The 23,622-nt window shown below is 44.7% G+C and overlaps 1 protein-coding gene across 1 annotated transcript in view; it reads left to right on the top strand.

Moving 5' to 3' along the window:
* Positions 1–385: 385 nt before the first annotated feature.
* HSPA4 (heat shock protein family A (Hsp70) member 4) overlaps positions 386–23,622 on the top strand; it is a 395,733-nt gene continuing 372,496 nt past the window's right edge. The window contains exons 1-3 of the mRNA XM_086931632.1: positions 386–811; positions 16,143–16,200; positions 21,029–21,169. Of these exons, the coding sequence (XP_086787758.1) occupies positions 705–811; positions 16,143–16,200; positions 21,029–21,169 (306 nt within the window). The 5' untranslated portion in view covers positions 386–704. The remainder of the gene's footprint in view (positions 812–16,142; positions 16,201–21,028; positions 21,170–23,622) is intronic.

Raw genomic sequence — 23,622 nt, forward strand, 5'->3', positions numbered from 1 at the left:
ACGACACCTAAAACTAAATAATATTATAGTTTTAACCTAAATTGGCATCCCCTGTTATAGGTAATTTAGATGACGGAGTTAATCGGTCAGAGTAGTTCTTCTATTTCTACAGTACACATGTTGGATAATATTCTATGTTGTTCTTTTGCATTGGTATAGAAAATATAGATGTCCATCGACAACAAAAATAAGATTTACTTAGTTTTCGGACGTCACGGTCTTGATTCTTCCGATTCCAGCGATGTAAATTCCTAAATGTTCCATTGTGTATGAAAATACCGTTTGCCTGCCTTTCACATGGCCATCACCGGGTTGTTATCCTTGCCTGTCCTTCACATGGGTGGGAATGCGGATCAGAAGGCACAGCGACCTGCAGATTTTGCCTGACTCCAGTATGGGTACCCAAGCGACCTGACACCGACCTAGCGCTGTCAACGATGTGAAGGCATATACCGTTGGAGGATCCTAGCTTCAGGCGGATGTAGATTGTGACGTCAAAGATCTCGCGAGCGGCTCGCGCTCCTTCCCTCCGCCCACACACTGTGAGAGGGACGAGAATTTTCGAGATTTTGCTCTCGGCTGCCGGTCTTTCCTTATTACCCGGCGGAGCCTGAGATAGCTTCCATTCTCTGTGAGGCAGCCCGGCTTCTGCGCTCAGCGCCACCCGCGAGTAAAGACTGAGCGGCGCTTGAACTGCGTGCACCATGTCCGTGGTGGGCATCGACGTGGGCTTCCAGAGCTGCTATATTGCAGTGGCCCGAGCTGGCGGCATCGAGACTGTGGCTAACGAGTACAGCGATCGCTGCACGCCGTGAGTACCTGACCATGTTCTATTGACTCCCACAGAACGAATTGGGGCCACGCAAGCTAAGGAGGCCTCAGTGTGAGAGAAAGGAGAGTGTTGCAGCGGTTTCGGTGTCTCTGCCCATAGCCTCTCAAACTGTCTGCGCCACGGCATGCCAGGTTACAGTGCCCAAACAGGGGCGGTACATTGAGGCCTTCCATGCTTCCCACCGGAATTTATATTCTTACGACAGTATAACCAGTCATCCATCCTCCAGCACGTGCCATGGACGTGCATCAGCACATGGACCAGGGATCCCGAGCAGGTTCACTGCTGATCACTGGCGCACAAACTGCTTTTCCAGATATCAGCAGCAGCACACCAATCACCAGCAGCGCACAACCCTATATACATTAACAAGCTTGCTCTTAACCATTAGCTCGTCAGCTAGAGGCAAGGACCCTTATTGTGGTGGTGGAAGTGCGCTATATAAATAAAGTCGTAATAAAAATATTCAGCACACAGTTTTACCAGCTCACTCTTCTCGGAACATAGGGTGCTTGCCCACAGACTGATAGCCCATCTGTGCCATCTCGGTATCAGATCCCCAGCAACAAACTGCCCCTAATCTACTCAGTGACAGGTCTTCATTTAGCCCCTACTCACACAGCTGGTCTAGCGTCCCTACCACTTCACCTGATACTTTTAGTGACTCCTCCCAATTCAATACACACAATGACAAAGCGATAGCTCGATGCTCCGCCAGTGCCCCCGACTTTCGGAGTGACAGAACACATCAACTTCCGTCATCCAGTTTGATACATCAGTGCACCCAGACAGATAGGTACAAAACCCTAAGGAATGCATATACTGCCAAAAGGACAGATTTGCAACTTAACGGAACGTTTGTTACATTCGGTTTCTAGTCTTGTAACCCCCTAAACTCCGGAATACCTTTGTGCAAAAATCGATTATTAGCTCGACTGCTGAGTTTTAATCGTACACAGAAATAATTTCAATCCGACCCCGCCTGAAAATGAGCCGAAATAGTTGCAAATTCCTTCCCCACATAAACTGTGCCGGGGAATTAGTTTGTTTAGGTATTGTCTTTGGTCACGGTTGACGTCGGTAGGCATCGGGTCCATACTGTCTGAACGTGTCGCGTGTCTTTGACTGATTTTAGAAGAATCAATGATTCAAATGGGGAGTCTGACCCAACTAGAACTTTTTTTTAAATTTGTTTTATTATACTTTGTTTTAAATAGGTGTGAGGAAGCGCTCTGTCAAGAGAAGATGTTCAGGCGTGTTTTACATAAAGTCCTGTTCATATCCAGATTTGATTTTTTTTCTAAAGAGTTTTATATAGCGCGAACTAGACCCAAGACATTGGGTATCAGAGCGCTTTACATGAGCACCAGTTTTGTTACAGACGGACGCATTCATCAAGTATGAATTCGAGCTCAATTAAATGAAGCTTAACAACCATATATTGTGCAAATAAGTCGCTTTCTTTGGAAAACTAACTCTAGGATTGGTTTGTACAGCACCAGTGTCTTGGATTGCTTTATTTTGTGGTGCTAACATTTCTTCTCCTCTAAATCCTTACAACGGAACACTAATGCACTTTTGTCAAATGTTGTACTTCATGTGGTGTCAACATCATCATGTATTTTATTGTAGTTGTGCCCTGTAAACTGAGCCAGGTCCGTATTTAATGTGCATCTTATGATGAGGTACCTCTTGTGTTTGGCGAACAAAATAAAAGAATGACTATTGTTGGTGTATTGAGCCAGTCCTTGTCATATTTTTCAAATAATAGCAGGAACCATTAGATTTCGAAAAGCTGCACCTACATGTTGGATGTTCTGACTGTTCCTCAATTTCTGACTGCGTTAGTGTCTAGAGCAGAGGTATTCAAACTTTTCCAGGTTGAGCCCTCCCCCAGCTGAATTCCCCCAGATGTTGGGCCCCCCACCACCCAACCGAAACCTCGGGAATCCGGCACACCACATGATCGACTGCAACGCGCACACCACGCGCCATATCCGGCAAACAATGCTCAATTTCTGACTGCGTTAGTGTCTAGAGCAGAGGTATTCAAAGTTTTCCAGGTTGAGCCCTCCCCCAGCTGAATTCCCCCAGATGTTGGGCCCCCCACCACCCGACCGAAACCTCGGGAATCCGGCACACCACATGATCGACTGCAACGCGCACACCACGCGCCATATCCGGCAAACAATGCTCAACACAACAAGAGTGCCTAGCAAACTGCAGGCCTGTGAGTGGGTGTGGCAAAACGACAGAGGCGTACCACACAGCTCAAAACACAATCCTCCAAGGCAAAGGAAGTCATCACAACCGTCCCCATCCATCATGTACACCTTGTCATCCACCAACTCCCCCACCATTCATTCCGTCCCTCCATCTGTGCCCCATCCACATCCAAACCCATCAACCATCCATCCCTCCATCCATCATCTCACCCATCCATCCTTCCATCCACCCCTCACCCATCCATCCTTCCATCCATCCCTTCACCCAATCCAAGCCCTCACCAATCCATCCATCCACCCACTCATCCATCCAACCACTCCCCCCTTCACCCAAGCTATCCTTCCATTCCTCCATCCACTCCTCCATCCACTCCTCCATCCACTCCTCCATCCACTCCTCCATCCACTCCTCCATCCACTCCTCCATCCACTCCTCCATCCACTCCTCCATCCACTCCTCCATCCACTCCTCCATCCACTCCTCCATCCACTCCTCCATCCACTCCTCCACTCATCCATCCATTCATCCATCCACTCACTCATCCATCCAACCACCCACCCTCTGACCCATCCAGCCATCCCCCCACCCACTCATCCATCCACCCACCCACTCATCCATCCACCCACCCACTCATCCATCCACCCAGTCACTCATCCGTCCACCCACTCAACCCCCCATCCATCCATCCACCCATCCACCCATCCATCCACCCACCCATCCAACCCTCCCGCTCTCCACCCTCCCCCCACTCATGCATGCACTCTTACCCATCCATCTCCATGCTCCTCTCCTCACCCATCCATGCACACACCTGCCCATCCACTCTGCCAATCATTCATCCATGTTCTCACTCATCCACCCATCCATCCTCCCCCTCTCTCTCCATTCCCCCCTCACCCAGCCACCCATCCCTCCATCCACCCTTCACCCATCCACCCACTCATCCACCCACTCATCCACTCATGAATCCATCCATTGACCTCTCACCCACCCCTTCACTCCTCCATCCATCCCCTGTCCATCCACCCTCCTCAATCACCCATCCATCCCCACATCCACCCCTTCACTTATCCATCCATTCATTCATCCCTTCACCCATCACCTCTCATCCATCCACCCACGACTCGTCCACCATCCACCCCCATCGATCCATCCACCATTTCACTGATCCATCCATCCCTCCACCCATCCACCTACCTTTCCATCTACCCTTCCAACCATACACACATCCATCCATCCCTCCACTCATGCATCCATCCTCTCTCCCACCATCCACCCCCCCCACTCATCCATCCACCCCCCCACTCATCCATCCACCCCCCCACTCATCCATCCACCCCCCACTCATCCATCCACCCCCCCACTCATCCATCCACCCCCCACTCATCCATCCACCCCCCACTCATCCATCCACCCCCCACTCATCCATCCACCCCCACTCATCCATCCACCCCCCCACTCATCCATCCACCCCCCCACTCATCCATCCACCCGCCCACTCATCCATCCACCCGCCCACTCATCCATCCACCCGCCCACTCATCCATCCACCCCCCCACTCATCCATCCACCCGCCCACTCATCCATCCACCCCCCCACTCATCCATCCACCCCCCCACTCATCCATCCACCCCCCCACTCATCCATCCACCCCCCCACTCATCCATCCACCCCCCCACTCATCCATCCACCCCCCCACTCATCCATCCACCCCCCCACTCATCCATCCACCCCCCCACTCATCCATCCACCCCCCCACTCATCCATCCACCCCCCCACTCATCCATCCACCCCCCCACTCATCCATCCACCCCCCCCACTCATCCATCCACCCCCCCACTCATCCATCCACCCCCCCCACTCATCCATCCACCCCCCCCACTCATCCATCCACCCCCCCCACTCATCCATCCACCCCCCCCACTCATCCATCCACCCCCCCCACTCATCCATCCACCCCCCACTCATCCATCCACCCCCCACTCATCCATCCACCCCCCCACTCATCCATCCACCCCCCCACTCATCCATCCACCCCCCCACTCATCCATCCACCCCCCCACTCATCTATCCACCCCCCCACTCATCCATCCACCCCCCCACTCATCCATCCATCCACCCCCCCACTCATCCATCCATCCACCCCCCCACTCATCCATCCATCCACCCCCCCACTCATCCATCCATCCACCCCCCCACTCATCCATCCATCCACCCCCCCACTCATCCATCCATCCACCCCCCCACTCATCCATCCATCCACCCCCCCACTCATCCATCCATCCACCCCCCCACTCATCCATCCATCCACCCCCCCACTCATCCATCCATCCCCCCACTCACTCATCCATCCATCCACCCCCCCACTCATCCATGCATCCACCCCCCCACTCATCCATGCATCCACCCCCCCACTCATCCATGCATCCACCCCCCCACTCATCCATGCATCCACCCCCCCACTCATCCACCCCCCACTCATCCATCCACCATGTCACCCACACATCCACCATTCCACCCATCACCCCACCCATACATCCACCACTCCACCCATACATCTATTCACCCACAAGGCAACGTAACGGACGTCTGGTGGCCGGCTCCACCCCTCACACATTTGATGATTCAAATTCGAATCTGCAGACCAACATCCCTGAACACAGTGCCCCACACAAAGATCCTCATGAGTTGATGACCAAGGCTGGGGCCCTGGGCCAGAGCCCACCCCGCCCGTGCCTCAAACCCTCTCCGGAAACCTTCTCTCCCTTCTGGGAAGAGCTAACTCTCCCAGGAGGGGGCCAATTCAGAGTCTACAGCTTCAGCTGCAGTGGGAGGCAAGGGGTCTCCCAGGGCCGGACTGGGAACCAGAACCGGCCCTGGCAAAGTGCTCGGCCGGCCCCCCTCCGGGAGGAGAGGGGAGGGGGGGAGAGGTGCGACCGCGCTCTGTGACAGGGCCGGTTTTCTGCCGTTTTTGTTACAGGGCCGTTTTTGCAGCATAACGGCCCCAGGGGCCCAAAACCGGCCCCCAACCATGCGGCCCACCGGGGAATTGCCCGGTGCCCTCAACGGCCAGTCCGGGCCTGGGGTCTCCTCTGCTAAAGCTGAAAGCGTGTCTGTTTGTTTGCTTTCGTTTTTAGCAGAGGAGACTCCTTGCCTGCACTGCAGCCGAAGCTGTCGACTCCATGAATTGGCCCCCTCCTGGGAGAATAACCCAGACAAAGGAACGGGCACAAAGGGAAAATCGGAGTAGAGCGCGCCCCCCCACCGGATGGTGCCGCGCCCCCCCCGCCCCCCCAGGGGGCGCGCCCCACAGTTTGAAGAACCCTGGTCTAGAGCAATGGTTCCCAAACTTTTTTGACCTACGCCTCCTTTGACCAATTGGCCATTGGCCGCGGCTCCCCATTACAATACTTTTTTTGTGTGTAAGTACTCTGGGCCTCCGTAGTGCATCCATTTGAATCCCTGAAAATAATTGGGATGAAGGTAGGGAGAATAGTGCGTGCAATGCAAAGATATGTCTGCTCTCTTTCCACAATATTTGCACGCCCTCTGGCCATGTAATGAATGCATCTGTTTGCTGTTCATGTGCGATCGAACTGAAGCTGAACACATCCAGCTGAATCGAGGGGCGCTGGTGTGCTGCGTCGCACACTTTGGGAAGCACTGGGGTTATAATTCCTTACATCTGTTACTGATTCTCATAGTATACAATGAGTAATTGCAATGGATAGCCTTATTCGCTTTGTGATTTTCCTTTCACATTATGACAGGTCAGTAGCCTACCACTGTGGTTCATTTGGACTTTAAGTCCACTTAGACGGGTTCCATGTGTGAACTTCAATTCCAGTAAAGCTATTTATGCCAAGAAAGACAAAGCCTATTTTTGTAGCTATGGATTCATGTAATAAAACCGATTTAAAAGAATGCAAAGTCATTCAAAGTACTGCTGGTGCTATACTTTCAATTAAGAAAGTTAGTGCTATTAAATACTGTCTACCTATATACAAACCACTGTAATTGGCAACAAAACAGCAGCAATAGCCACAGTATGGAGATGAAAAAAAACAACCTTTCACAAGGACTCTGAACCTCCGTATTCCGTTGCTGCAGGTCAGTGATTTGTATGCTTCACTTCTGCAAGTCTTAAGCTGTACTGACTCATACATTAAATAATGTACTAAAAGCCAGCACATTTGCAATGGGGGTAGGCTGCAGTGAAGGCATTGGAAAACCCATTAAAGTATTCAAAATGCCTCAACTGAAAGGCAGAGCAAAAAGCCAGGACGGATAGTGTGGACAAAGCCCTGGATGTGTCTCCAGCACAGAAAAAGCCGTCGGCAAATACGGACAAGCATACTGGTGAAAAATGTTATTCTGCAAAAGTACTGGACCTCTTGTTACGAGGCAGTACTCCAGCCGCTTTTGGTTTGAGCTTGATGTGATAAGATATATTTTAGACAACCTCTCTACCCCTCTTTAATGAAAAAGGGCAACATCCGGTGTGTTCCTCAGTGTTATCAATGATGGGCAAATATATGGTAGTGCTGTAAGGAAATGAAGATGCTTCTACTGTTGTCCTGAAGGAGCGACCAGTTTGGAATTACACAGGATTTAGTGCTAACAAAGTCAAATAGTGAAGGCATCACTTGGTAATGAGGGGGCTACGCAGCCCCAATCATTTGACCTTCATAAATACTGGAAAAAAGAGAATGAGAATGAGAATATCCATCACTGTGGGCGTTGGACACTGTGGACCACAATTCTTTTTTGAAAATATAGTGAACCTTAATGTCCTGGTGCCATCGACTTGGAAACGTCTTCCTAGAGGAGATGCCAATTCCAGTGGCTTGTGCTCCTAGAAAATACCAACATTTTCCTGTCCTGCTGTCCTCGCGTGGGGATTGTTCATCAGCTGCTTAAACACAGTGAAAACACTTTCAATGAGGGAAATGTCTGTTACTGTATGTTTCTTCACTTAGAATAAATTATTACACTACGAGGCAGCTAGCGCACAACCTAGTGGTCGCCAGGCACGGCGCTCCCGTCCTGCATTCCAGAGGCTGGTGTAATTCAGAATGGATTATGGATTATCCGCATCGGCGACCGCAGCGCCCTTGGCTGGTTTTGGTGGCGCACTAGGGTGCCGCAGTGCACAGTTTGGGAACCACTAGTCTAGAGAATCTGTAGGACAGAGAGGAGTATTGTGGAATGTAGCTTGGTTTATTTCCATTTTGTTCTTGGCCAAAAAGCTTTTCCCATGCCAGATAGCCAATTGGATGTTCCATTTTATCGGTGCCATAGTATAGGTTGGGAGGAAAGGAATGGAGATATGATAGCAGCCTAACATTACTCCTTCATAAGAAATGTAAGAGTAAATGGAGTACAGTTTTATTGTTATGCACACTATTGGATAACATAGTGCTCAGACTCCATCACAGTGTTTTTTAAAAGTGGTATTCTTTATTCATGATCTTATTTTTTAAATACTTTTATTTTCTGAATTTTGACATACCCTACGCGTTTCATCCCTAAACGGAGACTTCTTCAGAGCTACAAGACCTAGATAATACATACACAATTTAAAACCATATACAAATTCTTTAAAAACAAAATGCCACCGGCTTATTTATTGTGCATATATTTTCAGGTTTCAAAGAAATAAAATAATATGCTAATATAATGTAAAAACAATCTAGTTCATGGCAATACAATCTAGTTCATATTCTACAATGACCTAATCACTGTGCACAATGCATATTCCTTCGATTTCATTTGACCCAAGTTCAACAAAGTTATTGTCATGAGACTACTAAAACAAACATATCTTTAAAGTTCAAACAGCACATAGTTAAGAAGGAGGCGCAGTGCATATTCCCAGAGGGACCAAGCGTTTTTGTCATTTAAAGCGTGATTTTGCAAAAACAGTGTCTTTCACTCCGGCCTTAAAGGATTCTCCTCCCCTATTCGCTTATTATGACGTTATTTATACACAATTTAGACGGGACGGTTTTTAACACCTTAGCTGCGTGTAAACATCCCTCCCCAGTGCTGCGCTGTCCATTGGAACCAGTGCTGAATGGACGTCCAATGGTCGTGCGCAGCACTGGGGAGGTAGCGCTGCTGACGACCGTTGGCCGTCAGCAGCACTTAAGGGGTTAAGAGAGATGCATTGAGCGGTTGTGAATTCTAAGTTACGGTGTAAAGATATTTTGAAATTGCTACCAATATATCTTGTAGAGGTAGTTATGTGCATGAAAGCAGGAAATCACAAAAGGCCTTGCAGAACTATTGGCTCCCTATTATGTTTCCATTTGTAAAGCTTTATGTACTGCAAACTTGATCCTGAAAGGTTATTAGAGCGCTTTACAAACATTACAGCAAGTAGAAAACAGCATAACCTAGAAGCGTAAATGCAAGTAAAAAACTAGACAACCAAGGAACATAGATGTTGTCAGTACTCTTTACAAATCAGGAGAAGGAGTGAGTCAAACACTGGGACCTAGTGGTGAGTGCAAACTCTGGTTTGGGTACTGCGTCAGATCAGTACCTGGATAAATGAGACCTTGGGCTCAGTGTATAGTTTTGTTAATTAAAAACTGTTTGACTTCTTTTTTGAAGGATGTGCTTTGAGGGTTCACTATGACTTTAAATGGGCGCAAGGAGTTCAAGAATCTAGGTGCTAATCCGGAGAAAGAATGGTTGTAGGTTTTCTTTTTCCAACATTTTTGAGGTTTCAATATATGGCGGTGTGCTTCTTGACAATCTTCCACCACCTGACAATTCTTGTTTATCAGCTAGGTATTTCGGCGTGTTAAAGTGCAAGGCTTACCGTGTCATGCAAGCAATTTTCATCTGTATTCTTGCCTCATAAGGGAGCCAGTTTAGTGCCTTCAGTTTTGGAGTGATTTGGTTGTTCCTTTTGGATCAAATGAAGAGCCTTACAGCAGAGTTGAGGGATGCCCTTTGTGGAATCAACTTGTATCGCGGCAAACCACATAGGGTTGAACTCCCATAGTCTAATCTGGGGGTCACTAGAGCTTGCAATGCTGATTTTTGAGGTCGTCGAAGGGAAGGAAGGGTTTGAGTTTTCTTAGAATGTTCATTTGAAAGTTTACTCCTCTGGTGGCTGAGCCGGTGTGTTCCTGCATGGTGGGCTTATGTTGAGCGTTATTCCCATTGATTTTGTGAGATTTGTGTGGTAGGCAGTTAAATGTTTCATTTAGTCTTCAATGTTGAGGGATCTTTTTGTGGGTCAATTGGGAGGAATTCAGTTTTGAGCAAGTTGAGTGTGAGGTGGTTTTTGGTCATCCATTCTTTTTTTTTTTTTTTTTTGCAAAGTTGTGTTGAGTAATCTGATATCAGTGGAGGATATTTTTACAAATAGTTCGGTATCTTCTGCATACATGTGGTATTGTATGTTAGAAAATTTTGGTTAAGAGAGTAGGTGGACCCCCAAAGTGACCGGAGTGGTGAAGACAAGGATTAGTTAACCATGATTCTTTGAGTTCTGTCGTTTAGGAATGAGGCCAACCAATTTGAGGCTTTCGTGTTTGACCATATTGAAGGCTGAGGATGGGTCTAGAAGGATTAGGAGGCAAGATTTGTTTTGATCTAGTAATCGGAGTTTGTCATCGATTGTGTGTAAGTACTGTTTCCGTGCTGTGGCCATGATGGAAGTCGGACTGGAAGTGGCCAAGAAGGTGTAATTGAGCTAAGCGGTTGCATAGTTTGGTATGGGCACATTTCTCCAGGAGCTTTGCCAGCAAGGGAATGGTGGAGATTGGACAAAAGTTATCTGGGATTTTGTGGCTTGCTGTGGGCTTTGTTTTTGTATGTAGGTTACCTGCCCTGGTTTTAGGCAGCCTGGTAAAGCCCTTGAAGTAGGGAAGCATTCACAATCCTAGTCCAGAGACATCGTAGAGAAGTTTTAATCTCACTGAAGAGGTTAGTTGGTAGAGGGCTGAAGCTGTAGATGGCTTGCTTTTGTAGCGCCATTACATTTACCTATATTTCTTTGGCATCATTTTGCGATACAAGGAAGCATTTTGTGGTTTCCTGCCTACACAAACATAACTACCTCTTCAAGGTATATTTGTAACAATTTCCAAATACCTTTATAATATAACCACTCCGAGTTCACAACTGCCCCATGTATAGCTCTTAAAAACAGTTGGATCTAAATCATATATAAATAACGCAATAATATGCAAATGAGAGGATAGTCCTTTAAGGCTTGAGCAATAAATGGTTTTTTTGCGAAATCCTGCTTTAATGATAAAAAAGCTTGCTCCGTTCCACATGATCTGGGGATATGCATTGCCCTTCCTTCTGAACTGTGTGCTGTTTGAACTTTGATGCTATGTGTTTGTTTTAGTAGCCTCATGATAATTATAACTATCTTGAACTTGGGTCAAATTAACTCGGAGGAATATGCATTGTGTACAGTTAATTGTAGGGCAGGAACTAGATTGTTTTGACATTATAAAGCATTTTATTGTCTTTCTTTGTAACCTGATAATATATACACTATAAGTAAGCTGTTGGTGTTTTGTTTAAATAATTTGTAGAATGATTTTAGATTTTGTATGTATTATCTGTCTCGTAGCCCTGAAGAAGTCTCTGTTTAGGGACGAATTGTGTTTGCTACGTCTAAATTAAGAGCAGAAAAGGTTTCAACAAATAAGATTGTGAATAAAGAAACCATTAAAAAAAACATGATTATGTGCACTGTTTTCCAGTTGAGTGCATAACTATAAATTGTACTCCATTTACATTTAGATTTCTTTTGATGGTTGGTGGGTGCTGTTTTGAATTAACTTTTGTAGGTTTGCTCCTTGTAGAAGATTAAGTGACTGGTCTTCCAGACTCGTGCACCACTTGTTCTTTACTTTGTAAAATCCACTAAAAGTGATAAGTGCAATTATAGTTGCCTCCGTTTCTTGTTGTTAAATCACTTAACATTACTCTTTCTTTGCTATTTCCTTAAGTGTGGGGTTTTATGCTGCTCAGAAACTATCATTGTTTCCCAGATGGAAAACAAGAGAGTATGAATAAACTGGTTGCATGATCAAGCAAGGAAAATCTAAAAAAATGCATTAATTCTGAATTGTATTTTAAAATGATACACATCTAATGGACAAAATCTTTAGGTGCAAAGCGAATGTAGTTTGAAGTATGTCTAATGTCATTACGTGGTCCCACACTTATTGAGGCAGGTACATCTTCTTTCAATGGATCAATTAATTTGATTAGAAATAAGATGCTTTGTAGACTAAGTACTTAAATGAATTAAGTGGTATAGAGAGGAGAGAATTTGGACATTAAAAGGTGTCCTGGCGGAAGAGTATTTATCAGTAGGTATTCTGCCAGGCTTAACTTGTGAGTCTTCTATAAGGAATTGCATGGTTTCGCACTAAATAGTAAATTAATAGATTTGTTGATAACTTGTACTTAACATGGAACGTGTTGGTTTTGAGATACTGTGGTGTCCAATTTTATCCTTGTAGTCTGATTATGTGATCATGCATTGTGACATATAAGCCAGCAATCGACAAGTTCTTGTCACGCCTCGTTGATGTGTACGATTCTGTCTCCCTCACAAGTACAGGCAATGCCCTACAAGCACTGTTAACTGAGCTCACCAAATAGTGCAGTCCAGCGACATGTTAATGTGTCTCACAGAGTTGAAAGTTCTGATATGGGGCCTTCAAAATGGCAGCGCCAAGTCAAAGCAGTTCACCTGCAGAGAGATTGCCATTGTCAAAGGTCAGCGACTAGCCTTGTTATTTTAAGCATTAGCCAAGACCATTTGTTTTTGATAAATATACTATATATACTTATAGATGTTTTAGTCAGACCCCTTTATCCGTTGGTCTTCTGTAAAGTCTTTCACATTTTGCTTCCGCCACACAGCACAGGGTCAGCCCACGGTCAGCCCACTTTAGCCATTGGCTTAGCTGACAGTGAAACACTCTTCTGCTCTTGAACAATATGCACATCCATACTATCAGTCATCTCCTCCTGTGCCAGGGACTACTTTTGCAATGTGTTTTTACATGAACAAATGTACTTTTTTTGCATTTATGCAATGCTTGTTGTCATGCAATGAGCGTCTTCATATAAAAAACGTTCACAAACAAAATAAACATTGGCAAAGCCAAAATGTCCACCAGTGCCAAACCTATTGACGGTGGCAATTTGTCTTTGATTTGTTCCTTCGATTTTAAATGGAAAAGGCGTATTTTAATCCTGCTCAGTCGATACAGCTATTTCCAAAGGGCAGAGTATCCGCTTTATTAAAATGTGTACGCGCATATTGAAACCATTCATGGCATTGGCTTTTTTGGGGGGAGGGGGGGGGGGGGATTTTAAATTCTGTTTATTCGTATTCTCGCATAACATGCTATCATACTGTTCCGAGTACATCAAAGATTTGCATGTATAGCAATTAATATTATTCCATACCCCAGTTTAGCATTGTAACATCCGGAGCACAACAAGCATTCACATCCGAGTTATACAATCAAACCCCCCACAATACCCCACTTTTTCTCTTTATACTCCTTTATTTTTTCCTTTCAAGGGAGTCTATTATTCGGAGGGTTCGTCATTCTAGTCAGCATTTCTGCTGGGTGTGCCTTATACATAGCTTTGCCAGAAATGTGCCCAATGAAAGCAATCTATTCCTGGTTTTATAGTCTTTTTTGGTCAAGAAATATTCCTTATAAACCCTGCTTTATGGACTGCTCCAGCATTACCCGCATTATCCTCTTCAGGCAATCAAATATGCATTCCCAGAAGGTCTCCACTTGAGGGCAGGCCCACGACATGTACATAATCTGCTGCAAGCGGACTACCTTTCTGAGTAGATAATTGCAAATTTCTTAGCAGTAAGATAAGTTTATGTAAGTAGGGAAACTAGCAATTAAAATCATGCGTTATGAAACTCTTTTTTACTTGTTCACAGGCATTTCTCCAGTCTCTCTGAAAGGCATCAGGAGCTATCATCCCCACCTCTCATCTGCCCTTTCCAACTCTGTCCATGACCAAAGTTGCACACACTAGTTTTTAATTTTTGACTCCCTGCTAAATCTAGGATTTTCTTAATACTAGCATTTTTCTGGACCCCCGAATGGACCTACATGTTTGTTCTTAACTAGTGCCTCCTTTAGGTTTCTTTGGTTTCCAAAAATATTTCTCGAGGAACCAGCAACATTTTCATTAACTCGTCTTAATTGGAAAAAGACTTCCAGCCCCTTCTAAATTCCCAGTGGTAACTTAAAAAAAAAAAAATTTGTTGATGTCTCTAATAGTTAGTTGGGTTAAGAGGGAAATATATTCATAAAACAAGTACATTAAACTTTTTGGCTTATTACAGTCATTTGTCCTGGCCAAACTGTAGTCCCATAAATTGAAGATTGACAAAAATGATATCTAATAACATTTAAAATGAAATTAGCTATTTGACTTAAAGGTCTGATTGCATCTGTCAGAAATGTGTAGGTTTTTGAGAGCCAATCTAAAAGGTAAGAATTCCCTACTTAAAAGTAATGGGGAAATTAGTCCAAGCGTTCCCTGGTAGAACACTTTTTAAAGATACTAAACAACTGTATGCAGTCTATGAAGTTAGCAAATCCCAGAAGACTCTTCACCAGAGTGCAAATGAATGTGGTTGAAGTTTCCGAAGTCCCCTTCTTAAGAAAGGGTCAGCAGGGTCCAAGTTTTGATTGTATTAGGCTCTTTATACCTATGATAAGTGTCTCTGGTGTGCATCCTCGGTGCTCTGGGGTTGGTGCGGATTTCCTGTGGCATGTGACGGAACGGCATTTCATAGTGTTTTTATTCAGAATATGGTGAATTCAGACCAGCTTGTAGCAGGGTGATCACCTGCAAAGATGCAGCTTTGCAAAATGTATGGGATGTCATGCAAATTTATATCACACCCGTTACAATTTAGTGTACCTTTTTAAAAAAAATCACCTTTCTTTACCCAACTCTTTCACATTTTAAGTGTTGTTGACTTGCTGCGCACTATACGGTGCCACAGTTCATATGGATATAAGAACCTAGGGACTGCTGCTATAGGAAGCAGTTGTATTTTTTTATCAAGTATATATTTATTGGTGCTGCTATTTACCTGTGTGTGTGTGTGAAGCACAGAGCCCAGTTTTTTGTCTTTATTGCAGGCGGCACAATCTCAACTTGCTTTTACTTGCCACAGTTACCATTTTACTTATTTAAAGTTGAAACGTGTGGTAATTCTAGATTTGGTTTCACAGCTTTGTTGAGCGCTGCACGCTACAGGGTTTCTAAATTATTAACATTCATTCATTTCTGTATTTTGGGCCAGGATGGCCTCTAAGACCTTATCGCATCTTACTGTGTGGTGCCTGTCCCTGTTCATTGTTCTCTTGAAGGTCATACAGAGGGTTTACTGTACTAAACATTAAATGATTGATTTTGCAAGGTCAAGATTCGGATAAGTTAGTTCACAACTTTTTATGCTCTGTTTCTAAGATCTAAGACTGTTTACTTTCTAAAGCATGACTGTTGCTTCGGTTAGTTGAAGTGGATTTATCCCATTTTGCAAGTGTAATTTTGACCCCGGTGCCTGTCATAACATGATCAATTAAATGGTCTGCTTTGACTTTAGAATTAACTCTTTCTTTGCACGATTAAAATTGGGAAAGGTGGAAATGCTCTTTTACTTGGTCACTTAGAGCAAGGTCTATGTTCTTCGCTTTTTGCTTTGTTTAGACAGTAAGATTTTTAGTTGATGATTGGCACAGTCTGTCTGCATTTACTTCAGGGGTCGTTTGGTTCTATTCTGGTTCTTTATTACAAACTGAAAGCAGTTGATCCAATAGTGTGAAGGAACACACCCATCTCCAGTGTAGAGCTGGGGTTGCTTGAAGCCTAAGTGCTTTTTGGATGCTCAGGAAACGAGCAGTATCCAAATGTGAACATTTTGAATGGTCATTCGATATGCAAATGGGTCCTTAGAGTATTTGCGTTCATGTAATTGTACATTTAAATTTAATATGCATCTGACAAATGTTTAATTGATACATTTAATGTGTTCCAGGGCATGTATATCCTTTGGTCCCAAAAACCGGTCGATTGGGGCAGCTGCAAAAAGTCAAGTAAGTTGCATGTTTATCTTTCACATCTTTGTAAAGAAAAGGAATCCGCAGTAAGGGTCAGGATTTGTTTTTTTATTTAACTTGTCACCACGATTCAACTAATTATTGTAAGTCGTTTTCAGATTCCTGATATCCTGAATGTGTTTTTACTCACTGAGCTGGATCACTGCAGCCTGTCTGGTTTTACTTCTGTGCGCAAAAAAAACCGATTTTTTTTGCTCTTGCAATAGGGTGTCTCATCCCAGTTTTGCCTCTGTTAACCGTAATTGAGATTTTCTGTTAAGATTGCTTTGTGAGTGCAGTTTATTTATAAATCATGACTGTTAGATTTGTTTTCTGTAATTGTCGTTCATGATTGTTTTTATTGGCTTTCCAACATCCTAAGAGACCTGTGTAGATATGTTGAGAATGTCCTATCTGACACCTGGTCATGTCATGATGAACATGTCATTTCGGGTATGTGAGAAGACATCAAGCGCCCTTAAAAGCAGTTTTTTTTCTTTCTTATGTCTGGCAGATGAATAATATCACTTTTGTGCATTACCTTCCCATTTCTTGTCGGATTTTTAAGTATCTTGGTCATGATGGGTGTAGTGTGAGGGTCACCCAGGGATATGAAGCTGAAAAAGCCTTGTTTGTGTTGGTCCAGAATCTACAGTAGTTTAGATATCTTTTTCTCTTCCAAATGAATCATTCAATGTTTGGTCACACTCAGTCCAAGCCATCCATCTCCAAAGTGGGTTTTGTTGGAATGCGGCATGCTAACTTGTAAGAGCAGGATGAAGAGGGTGTGAGTTTTTTGTTTGACTGATTCTTTGAAGGGATTGTTGTATTGCGCACTGTGCCTTAGTCACAGACCAACCAGAGAATGTGGAAGCTGATGCAAAATCAAGATTGTTAGGAGTGATAGGATATCTGGGTTTAAAGTGTAAGTTTAGTCTAGCCCCTCTGAGTTTTGCTCCTGTTTCTAATTGTTGAGCAATCTTGATTAAAATCTGTTTGTTTAATCCCTGACCGAGGAGTAAGTACTAGAGTGGCTTGAGCTCCTTGGCAGAGAGAGGGCAAGGGGATTTTATGTTGTAACGTGGCTAAGGGAAATTCATTCTGGGATTCTGAGCATATTCGTAGGTTACTTCACAACACTACAGTTGGGTATTTGAGAGGAAGACTTTTGCTCTGGCTCTTTTCTTAGGCTTCTTGCCATGCCCTAAGATTGTCTCAACTCTGTGGGTTCTGACAGTTGTTGTAGAAAGCAACCCGCTGTCTGAGTGTGGGAACAGTTTGTCAATAGGAATAAGGGTGTCGTTGTGGCATGTATTGCTCAATTGGTAGGGCTTTACTTTTATATGCTGAGAACTTATGTGGGTGCATGCTGTACACTGTCTCTTCATATATCATTAGAATTGCCCAGACTTTTTCTCATGATGATCTTGTGTCTTGGAGTTTTTTTTTTTTGTTTTTTTTTTGCAAGATGGGGCAATGCTATAGGCCATCCAGATTTGTTCCGAATAGCCGGTCTAGCTGAATGCTGAATGATATTGTTAAGCAAGTAAATAGTTGGTGGTGTACATATTATCGTTGGGTGGAAATAATACCTTAAAGTTTTGATGGGTTTGGAGAGGATGTTAGTGGACATTTAATTTGGTGTCCTAGGCTAGTGTTGGCTGACCCGGGGCGATTCCACACCAGGATAGGAAGTCAGCTGGGCAGATAGTTTTATTTGCAAGTTATCCATGTTTTGCTGTGCTGGAACTAGATATCAGTTGGCTTGTTTGTGCTGGAGTCGAGGAAGGCAGGTGGTTGACTTGACACATTAGGTTTTTGCTGTGCCAGGGTGCAGTGTAAGATGTCATGCCTGTTTGTGCTTTCAAGATTTCGTATGGGGGAGGCAGGAGTAGCCACGTAATGTTCAGTTTGTGAGAATTGGGTAGAGGTGCTAATGGGTTAAGGGAGGAGTAGCAAGATAGTAGGGGGCATGTGCTAGAGTATTAATGCATCGTTGTAACGGAGTAGAGGAAGTTGCTGAGTGTGGCTGTATTTGCCCAGAAATCGAAATGGATGGATGAAGTTTAAAATCTGATAGGATAGACATCAAATAAGGGCATGTTGGAGGTGATGGAAATATTTGGGAACTGGGTGATAGCACAGTAGAGTACTTTAGGGAACTTGGTTAAGTAGGCTTGAAAGGGAGTTTGTAAAGAACAAGGAAGTTGAGTGGGTACAATATAAAACAAGCATTTGCAATACAATAGGTCTCGCAGCATTAAAGTTTGAGTTATTGGCATTGTATATGACAATGTGTTGCATTACATTTTTAGCAAAGTCTGTATTGGTGTATAAAGATGATTTGCAAGATGATAGCTGTTGCAAAATATTAAGCAATGTTGGCAATAATATTATATTATAATAATATTGTAAGTTACTGTTGTAGTTATAAGCATTTTGGTAGTGCATAGTGATGTTGTGGTGCCCCTGAGTGGTGCTGTGGTGGTGCCGAGTGATGCTGTGGTGATAGGATATAGAGAGAGAGAGAGAGGGAGGGCGGGATGGAGTGTGGGGCGCGGGATGGAGTGTGGGGCTCGACTGCCCCATTGTTCGGGTGCTCGGGGCAAGTTTGGGGATAGGGAGCAAGATTCTGCCCTGCCAGATAAAACGGCGCCTGACATCGACCGAGGTTGTCCCAGCCTCGGACTGAGATTGACGGGTGTACTGAGGCCCCCCTGTTATAGCGCCACCACCGCAACCCGCACTTCCTTGCAGCAACCCTTTAATAAAGCATCCATGCATTCCTCGCAGTAACAGAATTACTCGTGTCGCAACCCCAGGTCCCTGAATACAGCAGCCCCCACCGCAGAGCAGAATGGCAAATTCCAGTTCGCAACCACAATGTTTCTTTAGGGAATTTGTAAAAATGTTCCTAAATGTAAAGTTAGTAGGTAATTCTAGGAGAGATCCACAATATCACTTTTTAAAAGTTTTCAGCTAATATATAAATATGTACACACAGTTTCACAGCTCAAACCAGGACATATGCGCGGCATTATATGCATGGTACATATGAATCTTGACAAACTTGAACATTGCCACTTTAAAACCATGTAATCCAAAAACGTGAGGTCGACAGACATCAGTGTGTAATGTGTAGAAGCCAGGTATACCCTCAGTTTCAGCTATTAAGCAATTAAAACTCAGTCAACCCGTTCATACAAGAAAGGAGGTGGGTGTAAAAGTTCCACACTGTAACAGGGTGTGGTGAAGTCGCTCCCAAGGCAGGAAATAGTCAAATTTTTTTTATTGAAAGTGGCACGCTGCCATTCTTCCATGATTCCCACTCCTAAATCCACGGCAGAAGATGTGAGCCTCAGAAAATACATCTGCACTGGACACTTTTATGGAGGAAGAAGAACTGCTGCGCTTGTGTTAAAGAACTGGATGAAGAAGAACCAAACTGTCTCAAAATGCTGGCCGAGGCAAGGGAAACGAGCATTTCTGCGGAGACTGCCGCAATGTTTAACAAACAGTAACTTCGCTAATAACCAGCCAGCGTACGTGTATGGCCGCAGTGTACAAATGAAACGCTAATAATAACACTGAGCGCCCCTCCGGTCACTAAGAACAACAACGAGCTCACCCCATGCCAACATGCGTGTCTGCCCACTGATGTGTGAAGCAACGTCGCTGCTCCACTGTGCAGTCCTCAAACTATTACGTAGGTTCAACCATGCTGTTTTTGAAGCCTTCACCTGCAGCCGTGGTGGCGTTTTAAGAACGAATGCCTAAATATAACACATTGGTGCATGTCCTTGCCTCCAGCACTGCTGTCCAAATGTATTTTCAACTTGTGAAAAAATACGCAAACAGCTCGCTCAAAGCCAGCCTGTTTATCGGCGCCGCGCGCCCCTCTGCAGAATCCCCCCCTGCTCCCCGCTGCCCTTCCCACGCGCGCTGACTAAACGAAACCTAAAGCCTACCAAACACAGTCACGTGAAATGTTCACGAGGCACGCGTCGTGATCTGATTCTTTCTGCCATGCTGTCTACGGCAGAAGCTCATGCGCGCGACCTAATCCTATTGCAAAATGCTGCGCGATGGCCAGCTCTCGTCTCCACTCGTTGTCTGCTGAGCCGACAGCTATAGTCTCGCGGTGAGAGCGTGCTTTCGCCAGGGCGAGACCTAAAAAGAGTCAGGGAAAGTTGACTGATTTGAGAAAAGGCTGGGATAAATGGAATACAAGTGAGTAAAGGTATTTTATTTTATGTCTTGTCTTCAGGTTTGATCTACTGTCCCACTTGAGTAAATTCTGATGTGTTTGGTAAAGGGGAGGTGTTCACAGATGGTACAGTGCCTCTTGAAGAAAGTAGGTAGCTCTGTACAGGGTTTGGATAAGGGCATCAGAGCTGTTTCCGAAGCTTCTGTTTGTGAGAGAAGGATAAAGGTAGTGATTTCAGTGAACATGCCTACAAACCAGATGCACGTAAGAATTCTTTCAATTTTAAGGCCACTGTGTGCCTTCAGGTGTGGGAACAAAGGGCACTACAAATATTGTTTAACCTCCCTTACAGCCGAGAGGATCAAGTGCTCAAAAGGACTGCATGGTCGGTTTGTTTGAAAGCATAAATGATCAGGCCTCAGAACACCAGTGATAAACAATAATTGTTACAGTTGTTATCGGTAGTCTCCCACTGTCCTGAGACCACAAGAAACGGCCTCACTGTCCTTTTGAATTGAGTGATATGCTTTCAGATCTTCAGTGACTATAGCTTGAATGTTGTAAAAATACTTAATTAATGCTGTTTGATTTGTCTTTTTCTTATTTTTTTTTTGTCAGGTAATTTCAAATGCAAGAAACACGCTACAAGGTTTTAAAAGATTTCATGGCCGTGCGTACTCTGATCCTTTCATTCAAACTGAAAAATCCGGTTTAGCCTATGATCTTGTTCAGTTGCCGACAGGGGCAGCTGGGATCAAGGTGGGTATTGTGAGAAATATACTATAAACAATATTGTATTGTAATTGCATTTATATAGCGTTTACTACCCCAGATGAGGCGTCAAAGTGCTTTTTCTAGGAGTAGCTCGTTACTTTGGATCTCATAGGATTAGTGGTGAATTAGTATAGTGAAGTGGAAACTAATTTCAGTGGTGTATATGTTAATCTGTTGTTTTGGATTGAGACGGATAGTGGAGGGATTGAAGAGGGAGGAATGGTTTGCATTTATATAGCGCTCGCCACACCAAATAAGATGTTGAAGTGCTTTTTGGCAGGTAGCACACTACTCCGGAACCCAAACAGGAATAGTGGGGAATTAGTAAATTGAAATATGAAACTAATTTAAGCGGTGGGCACGTTAGTCTGTTATTTGGATTCAAAAGGAATAGTGGAGGAATAAGGGAGGGAATGGTCTAGAAAAGTTTCCTTTTTTGTGGGGGGGGGGGGTTCATAGCAGTAGTATGGGGTTTTTGAGGAGTAATGGGGAGGTGTATGGGGATGAGTGAAAGGAAATGGTTTAACAAAGGCTTGTTTGGGAGATCTGAATAGTAAAAAAGGTATAGGAAGATGCAAGGAAGGGTAGAGGAGGGAAGAGTCTAGGAAGAGTAATTTTGGAGATCATAGTAGTGGTTTGGGATGAAAGAGTGGAGGTAGAGCACATATTGAGAGGTATAGGGTGAGAAATAGGGTAGGGCATTGGTAAGAGTAGTAGAATGAGGTTTGAGATGAGTTCTAAAGTTGAGTTAGGTGATATGGATTACTCAATAGTAAAACAGCATATTCTTATATTTAAACTGTGTGTAAACCTCATTTCTTTAACATGCCTTTATCTAAAGGTACTCCTCACATGCTCTAAATATTTTCAAAAATTGGTCTTTTTCTACTACTAGAGAATAATAGTGGTTAACCTAACTGGATATGCCAATGTGGTCATAAAAGCTGGTTTGAATACCTTTTGCCAAAACCTACAAGGTAAGTTTTTAGTACAGCTAGCTTGTTCAGACTAATTTACTCCTGGACATAAACTTGTTGACGTCAAGAGTTAAATACCTTCTCGACATTGCTTAGTCACTCTTGACTAGGAAAACCTACCCACCGATCCACTGTGAGTACCAGTGAGCTTAAACTAAGTGGAGCTTGAAAGTGCTGCAGTATAAGTAACATAGTCAAGTCGGGGGGGGGGGGATCTTTCAAGCATGTGCAGGATACTTTATGGGGCAGAGAATGACTTTCTAAATATTGACCTGCTAGTATTCGGAGTGTGGTTGCTTCCACGGTGATGTGAATCAAAAACAAATGATTCCTTATTGGTCACATATCTCACCCTCCACTTTTTCGGGGCTTTTATTGCAGGCACAGCAGCATTGTGCCTCCAGTATCAGCATTATGACTCGCATAAAAATCCCCTCTTCTCCGTGTACCAAAAGCGTAGTTTCAAACTTGATGTGTCAAGATGCTTTTGCTGTTTTTTCCTTAATAAAACAACATACCTGACATGTAAATTTCCACGGCCTCGATTCCCAGAAGTTGGAAGGAGGCAAAACTGCTCCCTCTGTTAAAGGCTGGTCTAGACCCAGCAATGCCATCGAGCTATCGGCCCATCTCACTGTTGCCAGCTCTGGCGAAGGTGTGCGAGAAGGTGGCTTTGAAACAGCTGGATAGTTTCATTGAGTCCTCCCACGCCCTACACCCTGCCCAGTCAGGGTTCAGAGCGGCCTACAGTACCGAGACAGCACTAGTCGAGGTCTCAGAGGCAGTTCGAGAGTGCATGGACGGGGGTGGCAGAGCGGTCCTGATTCTACTGGACCTCTCTGCCGCCTTCGATACGGTGCCCCATGCCTTGCTTATTGCAAGACTGCGAGCCGTCGGAATTTCAGGGTTGGCCCTTGATTGGTTTTCATCGTTTTTGAGCGATAGAACTCAGCAGGTCTGGATGCCCCCTACTCTTCGGCCCCGAAGAGACTGACAACTGGAGTTCTGCAGGGTTCTACGTTAAGCCCTTTATTGTTTAACGTCTATATGACCCCTCTACTTTATCTGGCGGAACAGCTGGGAGCCAAGATAATAGCCTACGCAGATGACACACAGCTGTTATTCACCTGGCCTAAGGGTGTGTCTGATCCATCAGCAGTCCAGCATTGTTTGTCGGAAGTATATCGGTGGCTTGCACAAGTCCAACTTAAGTGCAACGAAGACAAGTCCGAGGTCCTGTTCTTTGGCTCTTTTCCGGACAACTTCAAGGACCAGATTTGGCCCCCGAACCTGCCCTGCCCTAGTGCGATGGGAGGCCCAGCCAAGAACTTGGGGGTCTGGTTCGGTCAGGATCTGAAGTTCTCGGATCATATTAAAAAATTGACCGGCATCTGCTTTGGTACCTTGCGAGCCTTGAGAAGATTTTTCCCTCTTCTTCCCAGGGCAGCCAAGGAGACTGTT

The sequence above is a fragment of the Lissotriton vulgaris genome, chromosome 7, assembly GCF_964263255.1.
Source record: "Lissotriton vulgaris chromosome 7, aLisVul1.2, whole genome shotgun sequence".
Classification (NCBI taxonomy): domain Eukaryota; kingdom Metazoa; phylum Chordata; class Amphibia; order Caudata; family Salamandridae; genus Lissotriton; species Lissotriton vulgaris.